The sequence below is a fragment of the Odontesthes bonariensis genome, chromosome 5 (genome assembly GCF_027942865.1).
Source record: "Odontesthes bonariensis isolate fOdoBon6 chromosome 5, fOdoBon6.hap1, whole genome shotgun sequence".
Classification (NCBI taxonomy): Eukaryota; Metazoa; Chordata; class Actinopteri; order Atheriniformes; family Atherinopsidae; genus Odontesthes; species Odontesthes bonariensis.
The window spans coordinates 40,687,874-40,708,294 of record NC_134510.1 but is presented as its reverse complement, the minus strand read 5'-3'; the positions used below and the strand labels follow the sequence as shown (position 1 = coordinate 40,708,294).

General features: G+C 44.3%; 1 protein-coding gene across 2 annotated transcripts in view; it reads right to left on the bottom strand.

The window, feature by feature from the left end:
• The window catches only part of slc4a7 (solute carrier family 4 member 7), a 130,113-nt gene that overhangs the window by 28,473 nt on the left and 81,219 nt on the right, over nt 1-20,421 (bottom strand). For both annotated transcript variants that reach the window (XM_075466382.1, XM_075466381.1), the window contains exons 4-7: nt 18,517-18,655; nt 15,812-15,972; nt 12,828-13,016; nt 4,184-4,293 (exon numbers count right to left, since the gene is read on the bottom strand). In XM_075466382.1, the coding sequence (XP_075322497.1) occupies nt 4,184-4,293; nt 12,828-13,016; nt 15,812-15,972; nt 18,517-18,655 (599 nt within the window). The remainder of the gene's footprint in view (nt 1-4,183; nt 4,294-12,827; nt 13,017-15,811; nt 15,973-18,516; nt 18,656-20,421) is intronic.

Sequence of the window (20,421 nt, the reverse complement as noted above, 5' to 3'; positions counted from 1 at the left end):
TCTGAGATCTTTCTGGACTCGGATCTTTCTGAGATCTTTCTGGACTCGGATCTTTCTGAGATCTTTCTGGACTCGGATCGTTCTGAGATCTTTCTGGACTCGGATCGTTCTGAGATCTTTCTGGACTCGGATCGTTCTGGACTCGGATCTCTCTGGACTCGGATCTTTCTGAGATCTTTCTGGACTCGGATCTTTCTGAGATCTTTCTGGACTCGGATCTTTCTGAGATCTTTCTGGACTCGGATCTTTCTGGACTCGGATCTTTCTGAGATCTTTCTGGACTCGGATCTTTCTGAGATCGTTCTGGACTCGGATCTTTCTGAGATCTTACTGGACTCGAATCTCTCTGAGATCTTTCTGGACTCGGATCTTTCTGAGATCGTTCTGGACTCGGATCTTTCTGAGATCTTTCTGGACTCGGATCGTTCTGGACTCGGATCTTTCTGGACTCGGATCTTTCTGGACTCGGATCTTTCTGGACTCGGATCTTTCTGAGATCGTTCTGGACTCGGATCGTTCTGGACTCGGATCGTTCTGGACTCGGATCTTTCTGAGATCTTTCTGGACTCGGATTTTTCTGAGATCTTTCTGGACTCGGATTTTTCTGAGATCTTTCTGGACTCGGATTTTTCTGAGATCTTTCTGGACTCGGATCGTTCTGGATTCGGATCGTTCTGGACTCGGATCTTTCTGAGATCTTTCTGGACTCGGATTTTTCTGAGATCTTTCTGGACTCGGATTTTTCTGAGATCTTTCTGGACTCGGATCGTTCTGGACTCGGATCGTTCTGGACTCGGATCTTTCTGAGATCTTTCTGGACTCGGATCTTTCTGAGATCTTTCTGGACTCGGATCTTTCTGAGATCTTTCTGGACTCGGATCTTTCTGAGATCTTTCTGGACTCGGATTTTTCTGAGATCTTTCTGGACTCGGATCGTTCTGGACTCGGATCTTTCAGGACTCGGATCTTTCAGGACTCGGATCTTTCTGGACTCGGATCTTTCTGGACTCGGATCTTTCTGAGATCTTTCTGGACTCGGTTTTTTCTGAGATCTTTCTGGACTCGGATTTTTCTGAGATCTTTCTGGACTCGGATTTTTCTGAGATCTTTCTGGACTCGGATCGTTCTGGACTCGGATCTTTCAGGACTCGGATCTTTCAGGACTCGGATCTTTCTGGACTCGGATCTTTCTGGACTCGGATCTTTCTGAGATCTTTCTGGACTCGGATCTTTCTGGACTCGGATCTTTCTGGACTCGGATCTTTCTGAGATCTTTCTCGACTCGGATCTTTCTAAGATCTTTCTGGACTCGGATCTTTCTGGACTGACGTAGCTTCACTTCCTGAGTGTTCAAAAAACGCTCGTTAGATTTTTTTTTTTTTTTAAGTTTGATTTTCAACATTCAAATAAAATCACAAAAGCCAACGAAACTACTTCAACATCAGGGCTGACGGTCAGAGAGCTTTAACAAGCAGCCAATCACACAGCAGCACCACGATGAGTCACAACACAGGCCACCCGATTGGTGGACCCAGTCAGCCAATCAGGTGAGGGGACTTACTGCGGGCTTCCTGCCAGCCGCCGGCAGCAAACGCACACAGTCGCAGTCCTGCTGAGACACACAAACACAGCTTCTGATTGGCTCCTACGGTCACACGGTTTAAAGCCCCGCCTCCTCGCAGGTGCTACACCCCCGCTGATTTGGTTTCTGATCAGTTTAGGAGCATAAAGCTCAGCACCTGACCACAAGCATCCAATCAGGGCGAAGCAGTGTGTCCTTAAAATATTTGAGGAAACTGGACAGGTGGAGGACAAAAGAAGTGTCAGGCCTAAAGAACTATCTCCAGCAGATGAACAGGATGAAATCTGACCCAAAGCCACCAAAAAAAAAAACACAAAATAACAGAAAAAACAAAAGAAAACACAAAAAACAAAATAAAACACAAAATAAAACACAAAAAACACAAAATAAAACAGAAAAAAACACAAAAGAAAACAGAAAAAACAAAAGAAAACACAAAAGAAAACAGAAAAAACAAAAAACACAAAAACACAAAAAACAAAATAAAACAGAAAACACAAAAGAAAACAACAAAAAAACACGAAATAAAACAGAAAAAACACAAAAAGTGTCAGGCCTAAAGAACTATCTCCAGCAGGTGAACAGGATCTGAAAGTGATGTCCTTAAGAAAGAGGAAAACATCCAGCAAAGACCTGACACAGGAGCTGAGAGATGCATCTGGACCTTCAGCTGATCCATCTGCTGTTGGCCCAAGCCTCATCAGAAATGGGCTCCATGGAAGGGTGGCTGTCAGGAAGCCGTTCTTCAGGAAGGGAAACAGGGAGAAAAGGCTGAGCTGTGCCAAAGGACACAAGAAGTGGGCTGAAAATCAGTGGCAGCAGGTCTGATGGAGGGATGAATCCTCCCCAGAGCCCGGAGCTCAACATTACTGAAGCAGTGTGGGATCATGTTGGCAGAGAACGGAACAAAAGGCAGCCCACATCCAAAGAAGAGCTTTGGGATGTCCTTCAAGAAGCCTGGAGAACTATTCCTGAAGACTCCTTAAAGAAAGGACAGAAAGCTCGTCTGAGAGGGTTCAGGCTGTGCTGGAGGAGAAAGGAGCTCAGAGCAGATATTCACTTTAAAGCTGCTCAGAACTGAACTAACTCTGGTTCTGCCTCAGATTCTGGGTTTATGTTCATGTTGGAACATGTTTCAGTGAATCTCTGCAGCTGTTACCATGGAAACATCTGCAGATATTCACTTTAAAGCTGCTCAGAACTGAACTAACTCTGGTTCTGACTCAGATTCTGGGTTTATGTTCATGTTGGAACATGTTTCAGTGAATCTCTGCAGCTGTTACCATGGAAACATCTGCAGATACTCACTTTAAAGCTGCTCAGAACTGAACTAACTCTGGTTCTGCCTCAGATTCTGGGTTTATGTTCATGTTGGAACATGTTTCAGTGAATCTCTGCAGCTGTTACCATGGAAACATCTGCAGATACTCACTTTAAAGCTGCTCAGAACTGAACTAACTCTGGTTCTGCCTCAGATTCTGGGTTTATGTTCATGTTGGAACATGTTTCAGTGAATCTCTGCAGCTGTTACCATGGAAACATCTGCAGATATTCACTTTAAAGCTGCTCAGAACTGAACTAACTCTGGTTCTGCCTCAGATTCTGGGTTTATGTTCATGTTGGAACATGTTTCAGTGAATCTCTGCAGCTGTTACCATGGAAACATCTGCAGATATTCACTTTAAAGCTGCTCAGAGCTGAACTAACTCTGGTTCTGCCTCAGATTCTGGGTTTATGTTCATGTTGGAACATGTTTCAGTGAATCTCTGCAGCTGTTACCATGGAAACATCTGCAGATATTCACTTTAAAGCTGCTCAGAACTGAACTAACTCTGGTTCTGCCTCAGATTCTGGGTTTATGTTCATGTTGGAACATGTTTCAGTGAATCTCTGCAGCTGTTACCATGGAAACATCTGCAGATACTCACTTTAAAGCTGCTCAGAACTGAACTAACTCTGGTTCTGCCTCAGATTCTGGGTTTATGTTCATGTTGGAACATGTTTCAATGAATCTCTGCAGCTGTTACCATGGAAACATCTGCAGATATTCACTTTAAAGCTGCTCAGAACTGAACTAATTCTGGTTCTGACTCAGATTCTGGGTTTATGTTCATGTTGGAACATGTTTCAGTGAATCTCTGCAGCTGTTACCATGGAAACATCTGCAGATATTCACTTTAAAGCTGCTCAGAACTGAACCAACTCTGGTTCTGCCTCAGATTCTGGGTTTATGTTCATGTTGGAACATGTTTCAGTGAATCTCTGCAGCTGTTACCATGGAAACATCTGCAGATATTCACTTTAAAGCTGCTCAGAGCTGAACTAACTCTGGTTCTGCCTCAGATTCTGGGTTTATGTTCATGTTGGAACATGTTTCAGTGAATCTCTGCAGCTGTTACCATGGAAACATCTGCAGATATTCACTTTAAAGCTGCTCAGAGCTGAACTAACTCTGGTTCTGCCTCAGATTCTGGGTTTATGTTCATGTTGGAACATGTTTCAATGAATCAGCTGCTTCCTGTCTTTATATAAAACATAAAGAAATTATTCTGATCGGGACTGTTGAACAGAACTTATGGATCTAGAAGATGATGTGGTTACCCTGCTGAAGTCCACGGTGCTGTTCTCACGGCTGCCTCCGTTGATGCGATTCTCGGTGTTTTTGCTGATGTCGAGGTTTCCGGGAGCCGACTGAGGCGACGCCAGCAGACCTGTGGACATAAAGTCGGTCTCATTCACAGACTTAACGCAGATTAAACGGGTCCTATGAGCACCGAGTGCACGGCTGACCTCACATTTACACTCTGACCTCCATATAAAGACGAGTTGAATCCTCACTTTTTAAACTTTTTTAAAATTCTTCCACTTCTGCAACAAATGTTAAAATAATATGAGATAAATACTAAAATATATAAATAAGATAAAATTATTAAAAAAAAATCTACTAAAAATAAATAAATAATTTCTGCAAAAACAAACTCTAAATAAATCATTTTAGTTCATTTAAGTTTGTGTTCATGTTTATTTTATTTGTCATTTAGTTTAATTAAAGGAATTAAACTAACTGTTTTACCCACGTTCCTCGTCTCCTTAAAGCTAAGTATTTATTTGATTTATTCCCATGCCATGCCAAGTCCTTTTGTTTGTTTTGCACAGTTAGTCTTTTGAATCCGGCTCAGCCGTGCCTTTTGTTTGTACTTTTGCTTTTGAAGTCCGCATCCGTGTCCTACCTTCCCCACACCCTACGTGACAAGAGCTATTTCACATTTTATCGTTGATATGAACTCCTTTATTTTTTTCATTTAAATATCTCCGTATTTATTTTGAATCGAGGCAGTTTTGGTGCTCCGTACTTCGGATCATAAAGGTTTTAAAAAGAGTCCCTGGACGCGAGTCCTAGGACACGAGTCTCTGGACACGGACACGAGTCCCAGACTCCATCCTGGCCGTTTGGACTTTGAAGTCAGACTTTTCAAAGCTTCAGCACATAAACACCTCGGCTCATCTTTCCAGGTCATTACCTCACCAACACATTAACAGACCGAACATTTGTTTTCCACCTCGGAAGCCACATCAGCACAGACGGCGGCTGGCATCAGATCACAGATCACAGCGTCCGCCTGACTTTCAGAGTTCAGGAACACGTAAACGTCAGCAGGGGATAAAGGAGGCCTAAAGGAGGCCTAAAGGAGGCCTAAAGGGGGCCTAAAGGGGGCCTAAAGGAGGTCTAAAGGGGGCCTAAAGGAGGTCTAAAGGAGGCCTAAAGGGGGCCTAAAGGAGGTCTAAAGGAGGCCACGCCAGGACACGCCACGCCAGGACACGCCACGCCAGGACACGCCACGCCAGGAAACGCCACGCTAGGAAATGCCATGCAACGCCACGCCAGGACATGCCACGCCAGGAAACGCCATGCAACGCCACGCCAGGACATGCCATGCAACGCCACGCCAGGAAACGCCACGCCAGGAAATGCCATGCAACGCCACGCCAGGACATGCCACGCCAGGACATGCCATGCAACGCCACGCCAGGAAACACCACGCCAGTACATGCCACGCCAGGACATGCCACACCATGCAACGCCACGCCAGGAAATGCCATACAACGCCATGCCAGGACATGCCACGCCAGGAAATGCCACGCCAGGACATGACACGCCACGCTAGGACATGCCACGCCAGGAAACGCCACGCCAGGACATGCCACGCCAGGAAACGCCATGCCAGGAAACGCCACGCCAGGAAACGCCATTCAACGCCATGCCAGGACATGACACGCCACGCCAGGACACGCCACGCCAGGAAACGCCACGCCAGGAAACGCCACGCCAGGACATGCCACGCCAGGACATGCCACGCCAGGACATGCCACGCCAGGAAATGCCATGCAAGGCCACGCCAGGAAAGGCCAGGACACGCCATGCTAGGACACGCCATGCAAGGCCACGCCACACCACGGCAGTACACGCCACGGCAGGACAAGCCATGACACGCCATGCCATGACACGCCATGCCATGACACGCCACGCCAGGCCACGCTAAGAAACGCCACGCTAGGAAACGCCATGCCAGAACACGCCATGCCAGGAAACGCCACGCCACGCCAGTATTTGCCTGAGAGACTCTGGGGAAACAGCTGGTCCTGATGGGGGAGCTCCTCCTGCACGTCCTCCATCTTGAACACCTCCTCCTCCTCCTCGGGGGGGTAAACCACCACCTCGGGGATCAGCCCCTCAGGAGCAGAGCAGCGACGTCGGGCTTCACCTGAGGGGGCGTGGCCTTCGTTTGGGGAGGCAGCGAGGGGTGAGGCGTGCACAGGCCGGCAGGGAACCGACATGTGGCGGCCATGATGGTACGGCGGGGGCAGGGATTCGGATAACGAGGCGGGGACCGGCAGGAGGCGCCCGAACAGGACGGAGGTACGGGGGGAGGGCGGAAGGGTGGAGGCGTCATACGAGACGTCGAAGCGACGGAGGAGGGACAGACGGGAGGAGGAGAGGCTCTCCCCTGAAGGGAGGAAGAAGAGGGAAAAAAGGAGGTGAAGAAACACAAAGAGGTTCGAGCTGCTTCGTAAAGTCTGAAACACCAGGCCGCCGATCGATGATCAATCACAGCAATCGATGATCAATCACAGCGATCCATGATCAATCACAGCGATCCATGATCAATCACAGCGATCCATGATCAATCACAGCGATTGATCCCCGGCTCTGACAGATGAGTCAACCACACAAAAACAAGCTTCCTCCCTCAGACTCGGCTAACGATTCTCGGATGCTTGTTCTCATCTTAAAAGGTGCAGGAAGCTACGAGTTTGGACCGCGTCATTCAAGGCTTTTATTTACCAAAACTACGGTTCTGTCCTAGCCTAGCAAGCCAGACCCCTACAGCAAAAAGCTGTACAGGGGTCTAGTGACGCTGGATAGCAGTGTGGGCGGGATAAACGGTTGTCTGTTAAGTTGCCTCTGCACTCAACGCCACGCAATAGGATGGCGCAACAACCAATCAGAGCGATGAAGAAGGAATACGTAGTCAGCGCGACGTACTCGGTGAGCAAAACTCCGAAAACGTCCTTTTTTTTCAAGAAAAACTTAAGTGCAGTTATCTGTTCGTCTCGCAAAGAAAACTGTAAATTTAAATCTTCTAGAGTCGCTGCCAAAGCCAAATGGAAAGACTGTTGGCTGGGCGCAGCCACTCTTTACCTCTCTCTGGAACTACACACTGAAACGTCGCACCTCTGTCGTCACTAGGTAGCCCGGCCTCCGACCCCGCTCCTCACGATTTGATTGGCCTGATTAAGTTTCGATTTTCAGCCTCGCAAAACGACCACAAGTGACTAGACTAGCCCGGGAGCAAATTCAATTTGCGGTCACTAGGGGCGTCTAGATTTCTAGGCTAGTTCTGTCCCTGGAAAGCTTTGGAACTTCAGCTGGTGTTTAAAAAAGTGGCCGTCTGCAACCATCAGCGTGCAAAATGAAACCGAGTTGTTTGTCTCTTCCTCAAAGTCGCGGTTGATCAAGAACTCCTGAGTTCAAATCAGTCGGTTAATTTAGTCAAAGAGCATTTTTATGTCCAGACGTTCAGCGTTGGTACTTTGTACGCACTCATTTCATTACACAAAGGCAAACTCTACACCTAAAAACAATTATTTTTTTAAAACTCAGAGAACCCATATTTCGCTGTTAACGCAGTTTCTCAGGTGGGAATTATGAGACTGTGACACATCAAAGATGTCGGCAGACTGCCAACAACCCCCCACCGAAAGAAAAGAGAAAAAAAACTGTCAGCTGACAGTATCATGAAAGTTACCGTCTTATGGCTTCAGTTGGACCGGGGATGTCAGCAATCCTCAGCCCGAGTGCTAGTTAGCTAATGCTAACTTAAGTCCTAGTGAGCCGATGCTAACTTAAGTCCTACTGAGCCGATGCCAACTTAAGTCCTACTGAGCCGATGCTAACTTAAGTCCTACTGAGCCGATGCCAACTTAAGTCCTACTGAGCCGATGCCAACTAAAGTCCTACTGAGCCGATGCCAACTTAAGTCCTACTGAGCCGATGCTAACTTAAGTCCTACTGAGCCGATGCTAACTTAAGTCCTACTGAGCCGATGCTAACTTAAGTCCTACTGAGCCGATGCTAACTTAACTTAACTCCTACTGAGCCGATGCTAACTTAACTACTAGTGAGCTAATTCTAACTTAACTCCTAGTTAGCTAATACTAACTTAACCGCTAGTGAGCTAATGCTAACTTAACTCCTAGTTAGCTAATGCTAACTTAACCGCTAGTGAGCTAATGCTAACTTAAGTCCTAGTGAGCCGATGCTAACTTAACTCCTAGTTAGCTAATGCTAACTTAACCGCTAGTGAGCTAATGCTAACTTAACTCCTAGTTAGCTAATGCTAACTTAACCGCTAGTGAGCTAATGCTAACTTAAGTCCTAGTGAGCCGATGCTAACTTAACTCCTAGTTAGCTAATGCTTCTGCATCTGAGTACTAAAGCATCTCCAACCACGCGATTGAGCAACTTCTTCTTTCCCCACTACCTGCCTGTGTGAGTTGGCGTTCTCTGCTCTGGTTCACATGAAGAACAACAGGAGGTCACGGTCCTCTGCTCAGTGCCACCGAGGATTAAAGAAATCTGCGCCCCGACAGGCACATGTATCTCACTAATATGTAATTAGGCTAAATATTTACAGTAGCACGTTTCACTGATTGCTGAAATATTGCATTTATAATTTGTAGTTTAGGACCATGGACAGTTCTCTGTGCTGAATTTAAATCTGTCTGGTTTAAATTAATGTTGCTGCTTTGATGAAGCCTAATTTGATAAAGTTTGAAATAAATTTTATTTGGCATTACTAAATAATTATGCACATTTACAGATATTTTACATGATATGAGTGATAACACGTGTTATAAGGGCTGTTGGGCACTATAGGTGTGTCTTGGGCACTAAAAGTTTGGGAACCACTGATGTGCACCTTTCTACGCTGGGATGTCCGTGGCTCAACAAAGGAAACAGAGAAACTGTGGGAGGAGACGGAGACGGAGGCCGAGTCTCAAATCACCAACAACGCGAGTTCGACATTTTGTATTCGGTGTGAAATAAAGGAGATCAGCCTGTGGTCTGATGACGCCGGATCGAACAATCAAACACTGAGGAAGGATTTCAGTTGGTCTACGCTATAAAAAAAAAAAAAAACCTTGAATGAGTCCAAACCTGTGACTCCAGAGTCTGCAGGTTTCAACATGAGCAGCAGAATCAGAACATTCCTTAAACTAAGCGCTGACTCGCCAACACGGGATCGGCTGGTTATTAATGAGCCGAGTCAGCGGGGGGCTCGTTGCTGACCAGGAGCAAACAGACCCGAGTAATGCTGGGCACAACACCGGATTCCAGGAAATATTAAACCGTGTTAGAAAACCATCCATCCGTCCATGGCCACAAACAACTGGTTAATGAGCTAAAATGCAGAGCTCTCATCACAGAAAGGGTGTGTTCGAAACCGCATACTACAGACTACATACTGCATACTACAGACTACATACTGCATACTGATCGATCAGACAGTATGCAGAGCGTTTACTCACAATACATTTGGCTCCTGCCCGAGCCGAAATCAGCCGGCCTGAAGCTGATTTCTCTTAAAGTGATACTCCGGAGTAGATTCACCCTGGGGTCATTCGAACCGTGATATCCAGCCAAGTAGCCCACCCAAAGTTTTTTCGATATTGGCTGAACATCAGCTGAGTTACAGAGTTATCCCGAATAGCTTCGTACAAGCGCTAACGGACCCTGGCAGTATCTCCAAAATTACCACACTAACATCACATGCCATGACACCAAACTTCTACAGTAGTACAAATATGGTCTGTACTCACAAAACGATGCATTTGGAAGTTTGTACATAGTCCAGGAGTTTATTATTATCATCACAAGCCTGATAGCTTCTCTGCTGCTAAAGCTGCGTCGACGTCACTTCCTTGATCTGGGAGCTTCAAAGTAAGATGAGGGTTGATCTACTACTGTAGACAACAAAGTATATGCTATATTCTACATGTTTTTTTATGAATTTTTATGTTGTAGAGTTGTGAATTTATTTTATCAATGGAGAAATTGAGCAGCCTTGCTTTGTTGTCTATAGTAGTAGATCAACCTTCATCTTACTTTGAAGCTCCCAGATCAAGGAAGTGACGTCGACGCAGCTTTAGCAGCAGAAAAGCTATCAGGCTTGTGTTGATAATAATAAACTCCTGGACTATGTACAAACTTCTAAATGCATCGCTTTGTGAGTACAGACCATATTTGTACTACTGTAGAAGTTTGGTGTCATGGCATGTGATTTTAGTGTGGTAATTTTGGAGATACGGACCAGGATCCATTAACCCTTGTACTGAGCTATTCGAGATAACTCAGTAACTCAGCTGATGTTCAGCCAAGATCGGAAAAACTGCGGGTGGGCTACTTGGCTGGATATCACGGTTCAAATGACCCCAGGTTGAATCTACTCCGGAGTATCACTTTAAGCTCTAAACTCTGTAAACTTTAGCAACATTTGAAACATTTTCAGGTGAGAAAGTAGTCGTTTAGATCCCCAACGTGTTGAAAACCTGACAAAATACCGGCTGTTTACAATTTTGTTCCCACGAATTCGGCGCTACTAAAGCTAGCCGCAGTGAGCTAACGCACTTCCTGTTATTTTCACAAAATAAAATACCCGTTGCCTTTTATCATAGGGAAAGCCATTACCATACAATTGGTGCTTTTGTTTTGAAAACAGGAAGTGAACCTACCCTCGTTGTAGCTAGCTTGAAACTGCCGTTTTGACAGGAAATGACGATCGGCGACGTCATGTTACGTTGCATCTTGGGTAGTTTGAGTATGAGTAGTAACCTCATGATGCATACCCAACATTTAGGAGAATCTAGTATGCATCCGGGAACTTCTGCTTACTCAAACTTGCATACTAACTCAGAAAGTTAGTAGGAGAAGTATGCGGTTTCGAACACAGCCAACGTCAAAGTTGAATCTGCACTCCAATCTCACACATGCTGGTTACCATGCCAACAGGATGCCATCCACCAATCAGAGACCCATCACTTTGTCACCCTGTTACCTCAGCCAATCAGCAGAGACTCTGAACTCTGCCCGGCAACTAGACGACTGAACCACAAACTAAAAAAAAAAAAAAAAGAGTCATCATAAAAAAAAAAAAAAAACAGCACACGAACATGAGAAAGAGCGAAAACTCTGTTCCCTGAAATACAGAGAAGCCACGAAGATTAGACGGCTTTTTGACCTGAAAGTCTGATTAGATTGAGGCCAGGTCATAAACTGTGTTGTTAACAAGTCGTGTTCATGTAGATTTGTTCATTTAAAGTCTCATTTTTATTTCATGTTGTGAGTATCTTCAGTGGTGGAACTGGAAAGGATTTATACTGGTGAGTTGTTTAAAGGCGACATATTCTGCTCCTTTTAACAATTTAACAGCTTCCTGAGGTCTTATGGACGCCCTGATATATGCTCCCAGGAACTGGAAGAAGGAGTTTTACACCTCAGACGCCCTGATATACGCTCCCAGGAACAGGAAGAAGGAGTTTTACACCTCAGACGCACTGATATATGCTCCCAGGAACAGGAAGAAGGAGTTTACACCTCAGACGCCCTGATATATGCTCCCAGGAACAGGAAGAAGGAGTTTTACACCTCAGGCGCCCTGATATATGCTCCCAGGAACAGGAAGAAGGAGTTTTACACCTCAGACGCCCTGATATATGCTCCCAGGAACAGGAAGAAGGAGTTTTACACCTCAGACGCCCTGATATATGCTCCCAGGAACAGGAAGAAGGAGTTTTACACCTCAGGCGCCCTGATATATGCTCCCAGGAACAGGAAGAAGGAGTTTTACACCTCAGACGCCCTGATATATGCTCCCAGGAACAGGAAGAAGGAGTTTTACACCTCAGACGCCCTGATATATGCTCCCAGGAACAGGAAGAAGGAGTTTTACACCTCAGACGCCCTGATATATGCTCCCAGGAACAGGAAGAAGGAGTTTTACACCTCAGACGCCCTGATATATGCTCCCAGGAACAGGAAGAAGGAGTTTTACACCTCAGACGCCCTGATATATGCTCCCAGGAACAGGAAGAAGGAGTTTTACACCTCAGACGCCCTGATATATGCTCCCAGGAACAGGAAGAAGGAGTTTTACACCTCAGACGCCCTGATATATGCTCCCAGGAACAGGAAGAAGGAGTTTTACACCTCAGACGCCCTGATATATGCTCCCAGGAACAGGAAGAAGGAGTTTTACACCTCAGACGCCCTGATATATGCTCCCAGGAACAGGAAGAAGGAGTTTTACACCTCAGACGCCCTGATATATGCTCCCAGGAACAGGAAGAAGGAGTTTTACACTTCAGACGCCCTGATATATGCTCCCAGGAACAGGAAGAAGGAGTTTTACACCTCAGACGCCCTGATATATGCTCCCAGGAACAGGAAGAAGGAGTTTTACACCTCAGACGCCCTGATATATGCTCCCAGGAACAGGAAGAAGGAGTTTTAAAGAATATGTCACCTTTAATCTTTACCAGGTCAGGCCTTACTCACCATTTCCAACCACCTTCTTGGAAAACCTTATAAACTCATCTTACAGATACTCATCTTCTGTTGGCTCCCCGGCTGGATCCCACAGATCAATAATTAACTATCAGAATGACAAGAGCGCTGCGGCCTCACCGTTACGTTCCAGTAAATGCGAGTCGGAGTGTTTCTTGCCTATGTCGGCAAAGGATCGGACCAGCGGGATGCGATTGCTCAGCTTCTTCTCGTTCTGGTGGTGGTGGCGCCTCAGCATGGCCTCCTTCACCTTCTCCCGGACCCCCTCCTCCAGCTGACCCGAGGCCAGCATGCTGTCGATCACCATGTCTGCAAGCCAGGAGGACACAAGTGAGACTCAAGAATCTCTTAACTCATTGGCTGCCAGCCATTTTCAGTTCAGAGCCACCCATACTGCCAAGTGTTTTTCAGTATTTTGACGGATTTTCCAAGACCCACAGAAAAGTGTGTCTTATGACTATGTACACACCGAAATTACCAAACGAAAGAGTAGACTCTCTTCTTTGATCAGGAAAAAAAGTTTGTTTCTACCATTTTCAGTCCTTTAGTAATAGACAGTAGAACATAGGTTGGTTTCACCAAAAACAGCTGTTTGACCCAAAAAAATGGAGAAAACGAGCTCTTTTTCTTTGTGCATAGTGGCACTGCTACCACCTTGCGGGTAATTTTGCCAGTACATTCTCTGTTTAGTGTTTACAAGCCTAAGATTTAGTGACGAACTCCGCTAGATTGTCCCCCAGCCCACTCCGTTAAAAACGCAATTGACGTCTATAGACGTCTTTGGCACCGAAAGAGTTAAGAATGAGACTGTGTCTCGGTGAGATCACCTGTATGAATAAAGCAGGGGTGGAGCAGTGATTTCAAATGTGGGGGTGTTCCAGGGGGGGCACATGAGCACCACATCAAGCCCAGAGACACGACGCTGAAGTTGGCCTCCGATTAGCGAATTAAAAGGATGGGCATAAAGGGCCATTTCACAGCATTTTTGCATTTTGATCACCCCAAACTAGGTCCTGTATGGAAACTACAATAGTTAGACTGCTCAGATCTGGATGGAATTATTCTAAAGAGGGTACAGGGTCTTTAAAACACATTGTATGTTGGTGCACTATGAGGGTGGGCAAACCGTTAATATAATACATCCATGGGGCAAACGGGTTTACCTTTGGAAAATGTGGGGGGGGGTGAAATCATCTCGCTGTAGAAGTGGGAGTGTCGAAACACCCCCACCCCCCACGGGTGCGACGCCCATGGAATAAAGGTTAATATTATTAACAATGGAGCAGCCATAACATGTGACAAAATGAAATTATGAACTAGCTTTTATTTACAGCCTCAGTTATCGATGGGTGATTTGACCAAAAACGTATTTATCTCCAAACATTCCTCCTCCTGAAACTGATCACAGGACTGCAGAACAGCAGCTGTTAGCTTTCTAGCTAACATCCAGCTGTGTTAGCATCTGTTAGCTGCTCTCCTGCAGTCTCTGCTTTCATAAACTGTGTTTTAAAGCAGCTTAAATCCTAACAAAGCCTCTTATTTCCTGTTTATTGTCTGTTATCAGACAGCACGGTGACTGGCTGCTTTCTGCTGAGATGCAGCAGTGCTGACGTCGTGCTAGCGTGCTAAGCTAACTGGCTATTACAGTGTTTTCTCTTTGCTTTGAAATGCTCTCAAACTTTAGACATTTTTACTCTTTTCTCTGATTTCGCTCCTTTTTCTGAAAATTTTGCTCTGTAAAAGCTCTGTAAAAGCTCATTAAAAGCCCATTAAAAGCTCTGTAAAAGCTCTGTAAAAGCTCATTAAAAGCTCTGTAAAAGCTCTGTAAAAGCTCTGTAAAAGCTCATTAAAAGCTCATTAAAAGCTCATTAAAAGCTCTGTAAAAGCTCATTAAAAGCTCATTAAAAACTCTGTAAAAGCTCTGTAAAATGCTCATTAAACACTCTGTAAAAGCTCATTAAAAGCTCTGTAAAATGCTCATTAAACACTCTGTAAAAGCTCTGTAAAAGCTCTGTAAAAGCTCATTAAAAGCTCTGTAAAAGCTCTGTAAAAGCTCATTAAAAGCTCTGTAAAAACTCTGTAAAAGCTCTGTAAAAGCTCATTCAAAGCTCTGTAAAAGCTCATTAAAAGCTCTGTAAACTCTCATTAAATAATCTGTAAAAGCTCATTAAAAGCTCTGTAAAAGCTCTGTAAAAGCTCATTAAAAACTCTGTAAAAGCTCTGTAAAAGCTCATTAAAAGCTCTGTAAAAGCTCTGTAAAAGCTCATTAAAAGCTCTGTAAAAACTCTGTAAAAGCTCTGTAAAAGCTCATTCAAAGCTCTGTAAAAGCTCATTAAAAGCTCTGTAAACTCTCATTAAATAATCTGTAAATGCTCATTCAAAGCTCATTCAAAGCTCTGTAAAAACTCATTCAAAGCTCATTCAAAGCTCTGTAAAAGCTCATTAAAAGCTCTGTAAAAGCTCTGTAAAAGCTCATTAAAAACTCTGTAAAAGCTCTGTAAAAGCTCATTAAAAGCTCTGTAAAAGCTCTGTAAAAGCTCTGTAAAAGCTCTGTAAAAACTCTGTAAAAGCTCTGTAAAAGCTCATTAAAAGCTCTGTAAAAGCTCTGTAAAAGCTCTGTAAAAGCTCATTAAAAGCTCTGTAAAAGCTCATTAAAAGCTCTGTAAAAGCTCTGTAAAAGCTCATTAAAAGCTCTGTAAAAGCTCTGTAAAAACTCTGTAAAAGCTCATTCAAAGCTCTGTAAAAGCTCTGTAAAAGCTCATTAAACGCTCTGTAAAAGCTCTGTAAAAGCTCATTAAAAGCTCTGTAAAAGCTCTGTAAAATGCTCATTAAAAACTCTGTAAAAGCTCTGTAAAAGCTCATTAAAAGCTCTGTAAAAGCTCTGTAAAATGCTCTGTAAAAGCTCTGTAAAAGCTCATTAAACGCTCTGTAAAAGCTCATTAAAATGCTCATTAAAAACTCTGTAAAAGCTCATTCAAAGCTCATTAAAAGCTCTGTAAAAGCTCTGTAAAAGCTCTGTAAAAGCTCTGTAAAAGCTCATTAAAAGCTCATTAAAAGCTCATTAAAATGCTCATTAAACTCTCGGTAAACGCTGGCGGTCCGACCTGCGATCTCCTCGATGGTGTTGGCCCTCATGTCCAGCAGCACGGTGCCGTTCAGGATGCAGGAGCGCAGCTCGAACAGGCTGTGCAGGGACAGCGTGGCCACGTAGGGCTTACTCCAGCGCTCGCCGCCGTCCTCCACGTCCTCCTCGAACTTCAGCCACCTGAGCACAGAGTTACAGACATCACTCCTGGGTTTCACACACTGCCGATGCCTGACATTTCCTGCCGCTGCTCAGCTTCTCAGTCAGACTTCTATTCATGGAAGGGAGCACGAGTGCGACTGGATCCCGTTTACTCCGCAGTGGCAATACTACTGATTCAGGTACAGGTTTCTAGGACTGCCTTCTTTCACCTTCGTAATATTGTTAAAATCAGGAACATCCTGTCTCAGAGTGATGCAGAAAAACTGCTCCATGCATTTGTTACTTCAAGATTGGACTACTGTAATTCTTTATTATTGGGCTGTCCCACATATTCTCTGAAAAGCCTCCAGCTGATCCAAAATGCTGCAGCCAGAGTTCTGATGAGAACTAACAGGAGAGATCATATTTCTCCAGTTTTAGCTTCTCTTCATTGGCTCCCTGTTAAATTCAGAATAGAATTTAAGATTCTTCTCCTCACATATAAAGCTCTTAATGACCGAGCTCCATCATATCTTAAAGATCTCATTGTAAGATATTTTCCTAACAGAGCACTTCGTTCCCAAACTGCAGGTTTACTTGAGGTTCCCAGAGTTTCTAAAAGTAGAATGGGAGGCGGAGCCTTCAGTTATCAGGCCCCTCTCTGTGGAACCAGCTGCCAGTTTGGGAGGCGGAGCCTTCAGTTATCAGGCCCCTCTCTGTGGAACCAGCTGCCAGTTTGGGAGGCAGAGCCTTCAGTTATCAGGCCCCTCTCTGAGGAACCAGCTGCCAGTAAATGTCCGGGAAGCAGACACCCTTTCCACTATTAAGACCAGGCTTAAAACTTTCCTTTCTGATAAAGCTTATAGTTAGGGATGGCTCAGGTGATCCTGGAACATCCCATAGGTAAGCTGCTATAGGCCTAGACTGCTGGGGGGCCTCATCTGTCACACCTTTCCTCACTTTACACTCTTTATGTATATGTGATATTATTGTGGTCATTAACTCGTGTTTCCCTGTTCCAACAGATATCCTGAATGGTGTTACAGTGCCGCCGTCGCTGCGCCCCCCCCCCCTTTCTGTCTTCTCAAACCCCAGCTGGTGGAGGCGGATGGCCACCCTTCCTGAGTCTGGTTCTGCCAGAGGTTTCTTCCTGTTCAAAGGGAGTCGTTTCTCTCCACAGTCGCCTCAGGCACGCTCAGGCCGGGAGATTGGACCGAAAAACAAAAAGTTTTCGGTGCAATCTGTTGGTTTTCTTAGCTAGGAAATTGTTTTTGAATTGGCTCTATATGAACGAATTGGATTATTTTATGAATTATGATTATTATTAATTAATTGAATTCCAATTGGCTTGAATTGGACTTACTATCTAAGTGCCTTGAGATTACATTTGTTGTATTTGGCGCTATATAAATAAAAATGAATTGAATTGTTGCCCACAGGCTTTTATTTTGTAAAAGTCTGCTGCTCACAGGCTTTTATTTTGTAAAAGTCTGTTGCTCACAGGCTTTTATTTTGTAAAAGTCTTTTGCTCACAGGCTTTTATTTTGTGAAAGTCTGTTGCTCACAGGCTTTTATTCTGTAAAAGTCTGCTGCTCACAGGCTTTTATTTTGTAAAAGTCTGCTGCTCACAGGCTTTTATTTTGTAAAAGTCTGTTGCTCACAGGCTTTTATTTTGTAAAAGTCTGTGGCTCACAGGCTTTTATTTTGTAAAAGTCTTTTGCTCACAGGCTTTTATTTTGTAAAAGTCTTTTGCTCACAGGCTTTTATTTTGTAAAAGTCTGCTGCTCACAGGCTTTTATTTTGTAAAAGTCTTTTGCTCACAGGCTTTTATTTTGTAAAAGTCTTTTGCTCACAGGCTTTTATTTTGTAAAAGTCTTTTGCTCACAGGCTTTTATTTTGTAAAAGTCTTTTGCTCACAGGCTTTTATTATTGTGAAAGTCTGTTGCTCACAGGCTTTTATTCTGTAAAAGTCTGTTTCTCACAGGCTTTTATTCTGTAAAAGTCTGTTGCTCACAGGCTTTTATTCTGTAAAAGTCTGCTGCTGTCTGCTGTGGAACAGGAAAAGAAAGTAATCGGCGGATCCACCAAACATGGAGAAGGGTACGGAACTTTTACTCGGCCATTTTCATGTTAAAGTTCTTCCAGACGGCGGAGTCGACAGAACCAAAGTCATCTGTAAACTCTGCCAAGTTGAATTGTCTTCTCAGCGTAGTAGTTCCAGTCTAAAATATCACTTAAAGGCAAAACACACAACTGATAGCAGCAAGTCATTCAAGGAAACAGACAGTGGAGCGAGGCTTCTACATAAAAACTACAGAAAGATGCTGATGTTAAAAGTGTGTTTGCACAACAAATGTTATGGCACATTCATTCATATGGCAGCACATTTAAAATAAAGCTAAATGCTAAAAGCTATACACTACTTTTGGATTCATTTTTGGATTCTGCGTACAAATGCGATTAATCGTGATTAATCAGGGAAATCATGTGATTAATTAGATTAAACATTTTAATCGATGCCCAGCCCTGGGTCTGACGTGTCAAACAGAACGTTTTAAACTAGAAGTTTAGATAAACCCTCGCCTGGCCGTCTCCTTCCACTCCCGGAAGTCTCCTTCTCTGAAGGCCAGCTCGTCCAGCTCGGTGAACAGGTCGTGGGGAATGTGCTCCTCGTCATCGTCCTCCGTCCCCAGGATGAACTGGACTCTCTGACTCGGAGTGTCTGCGGAGAAGAACACAGTCGGCATCACGAGCTTCGCCCGGCAGCGACTCGTCTTTAAATAGCTCGGTTTCTCGTGACGTAACAGTGCTGCATCGCGAACGCACGAAATTCAGATGGATGTCAGGAAGTGAAGTCTGCCCATAAAAAAAAAAATCAAGATGGCCGTGTTTCGTGCTGTTTACGGCTGCTCCAACCGTTCTACCCGTGAAAATAAAAAAGTTTTTTTAAGAATACCAAAAGGTTGTCGTACACAAAGGTGAGAAATGTAAAAAGCTAACAGAACAACGCCGTAAAAAATGGATTTCATGGAAAACATTTGTAAATTACAATGGAAATCCACAACTTCACACACCAAGGTAATGGATCAAGTTGTTGGAGGGTGTGTGGTGCAGATGAGGCCAGTCATTATCATCTATTTTGGGATTGTCCAAAACTCTCATCGTTCTGGCATGACATCCTTGATTGTCTGGAACATACGTTTCAAATGACTATACAATTTGATGTCAGCTCAATGTATTTTTGTACCACAGTATTACATTTGCAATCAACAGCAGACAAATATCTAATGAAGATATTATTGATTGGAGCAAAGAAAGCTATAACGAGGAAATGGTTACAACCCAACACACCGACACTGGAAGACTGGCAAAGGACTGTTCATGAAATCTACATTATGGAGAGACTGACATTCGCTCTGAAATTACAGTCGGTGGTCAAAATGGATCAGATATATAAGATCACGGAGACCTGAACTGCTTTAAGTATCTCTATTACATGGCTTGAAGTACCAGTTTTCTAATCCTGATGGAAAAATGAGTGAATGTGACTCTCTTTGTTCAATTGTTACTATTTTATACACCGTAAAATGAAGGGGAGTAACAGCTTGGAGGATATATTGGCGCAGTTATCCAGATACATGTTTTTGTATAGATCCGTATATGTGTAACAGTGCTGAAATGACTTTCTATGCATCTCCCAGATAAATTAAAAAAAAAAGGATTTCAAACCTACGTCTGCAGTTGGGAGGAGCAGAGTCTGTTTACTCTGGTGTCTGCAGCCACCACTTCGTCAGAGGTATGTAAACTTTGTTTTTGTGGCTGTGTTTATATAGCATTGGGGTGTTGTTAAATACTCATTTACTTAGTAATGATTATTAAGTTTCCGGTAGTCTAATATGGGCTTCATTGTGACTTTTTAGGCGTCCCTAGCCTAACTCTAACAACAATATAACTCACCCTGACGAAGACCAAACAATATCCGTCGTGGAGACGTTTAGTACCAAGGTTGTGGACCCATCCGCTTAAAAAAAAATAAATAAATTGTACGCCTCCATATTTTTGTAGGCCTTCATTTGTTGTTTTGTGTAGTATGTTTGAAGGACCAGATAGTTGGTTATGTCCACAGCCTCGATGGTCGGCAAATCCTTATATTCTCCAGAACTCATCTTCATGAGGTACGGGTCCCGCCCAACATATTTACTCACTTACATATTTATTTTACAAGTTTACTTCCTGAGAACCATCTGAAAACTGCGCCCCCTTACGACCACGTGACTGAAACCAAGCTATGCTGACCGTAGGACGGCGGCTCGTCTTTAAACACTGACCGTAGGACGGCCGCTCGTCTTTAAACACTGACCGTAGGACGGCCGCTCGTCTTTAAACACTGACCGTAGGACGGCGGCTCGTCTTTAAACACCGACCGTAGGACGGCGGCTCGTCTTTAAACACCGACCGTAGGACGGCCGCTCGTCTTTAAACACCGAC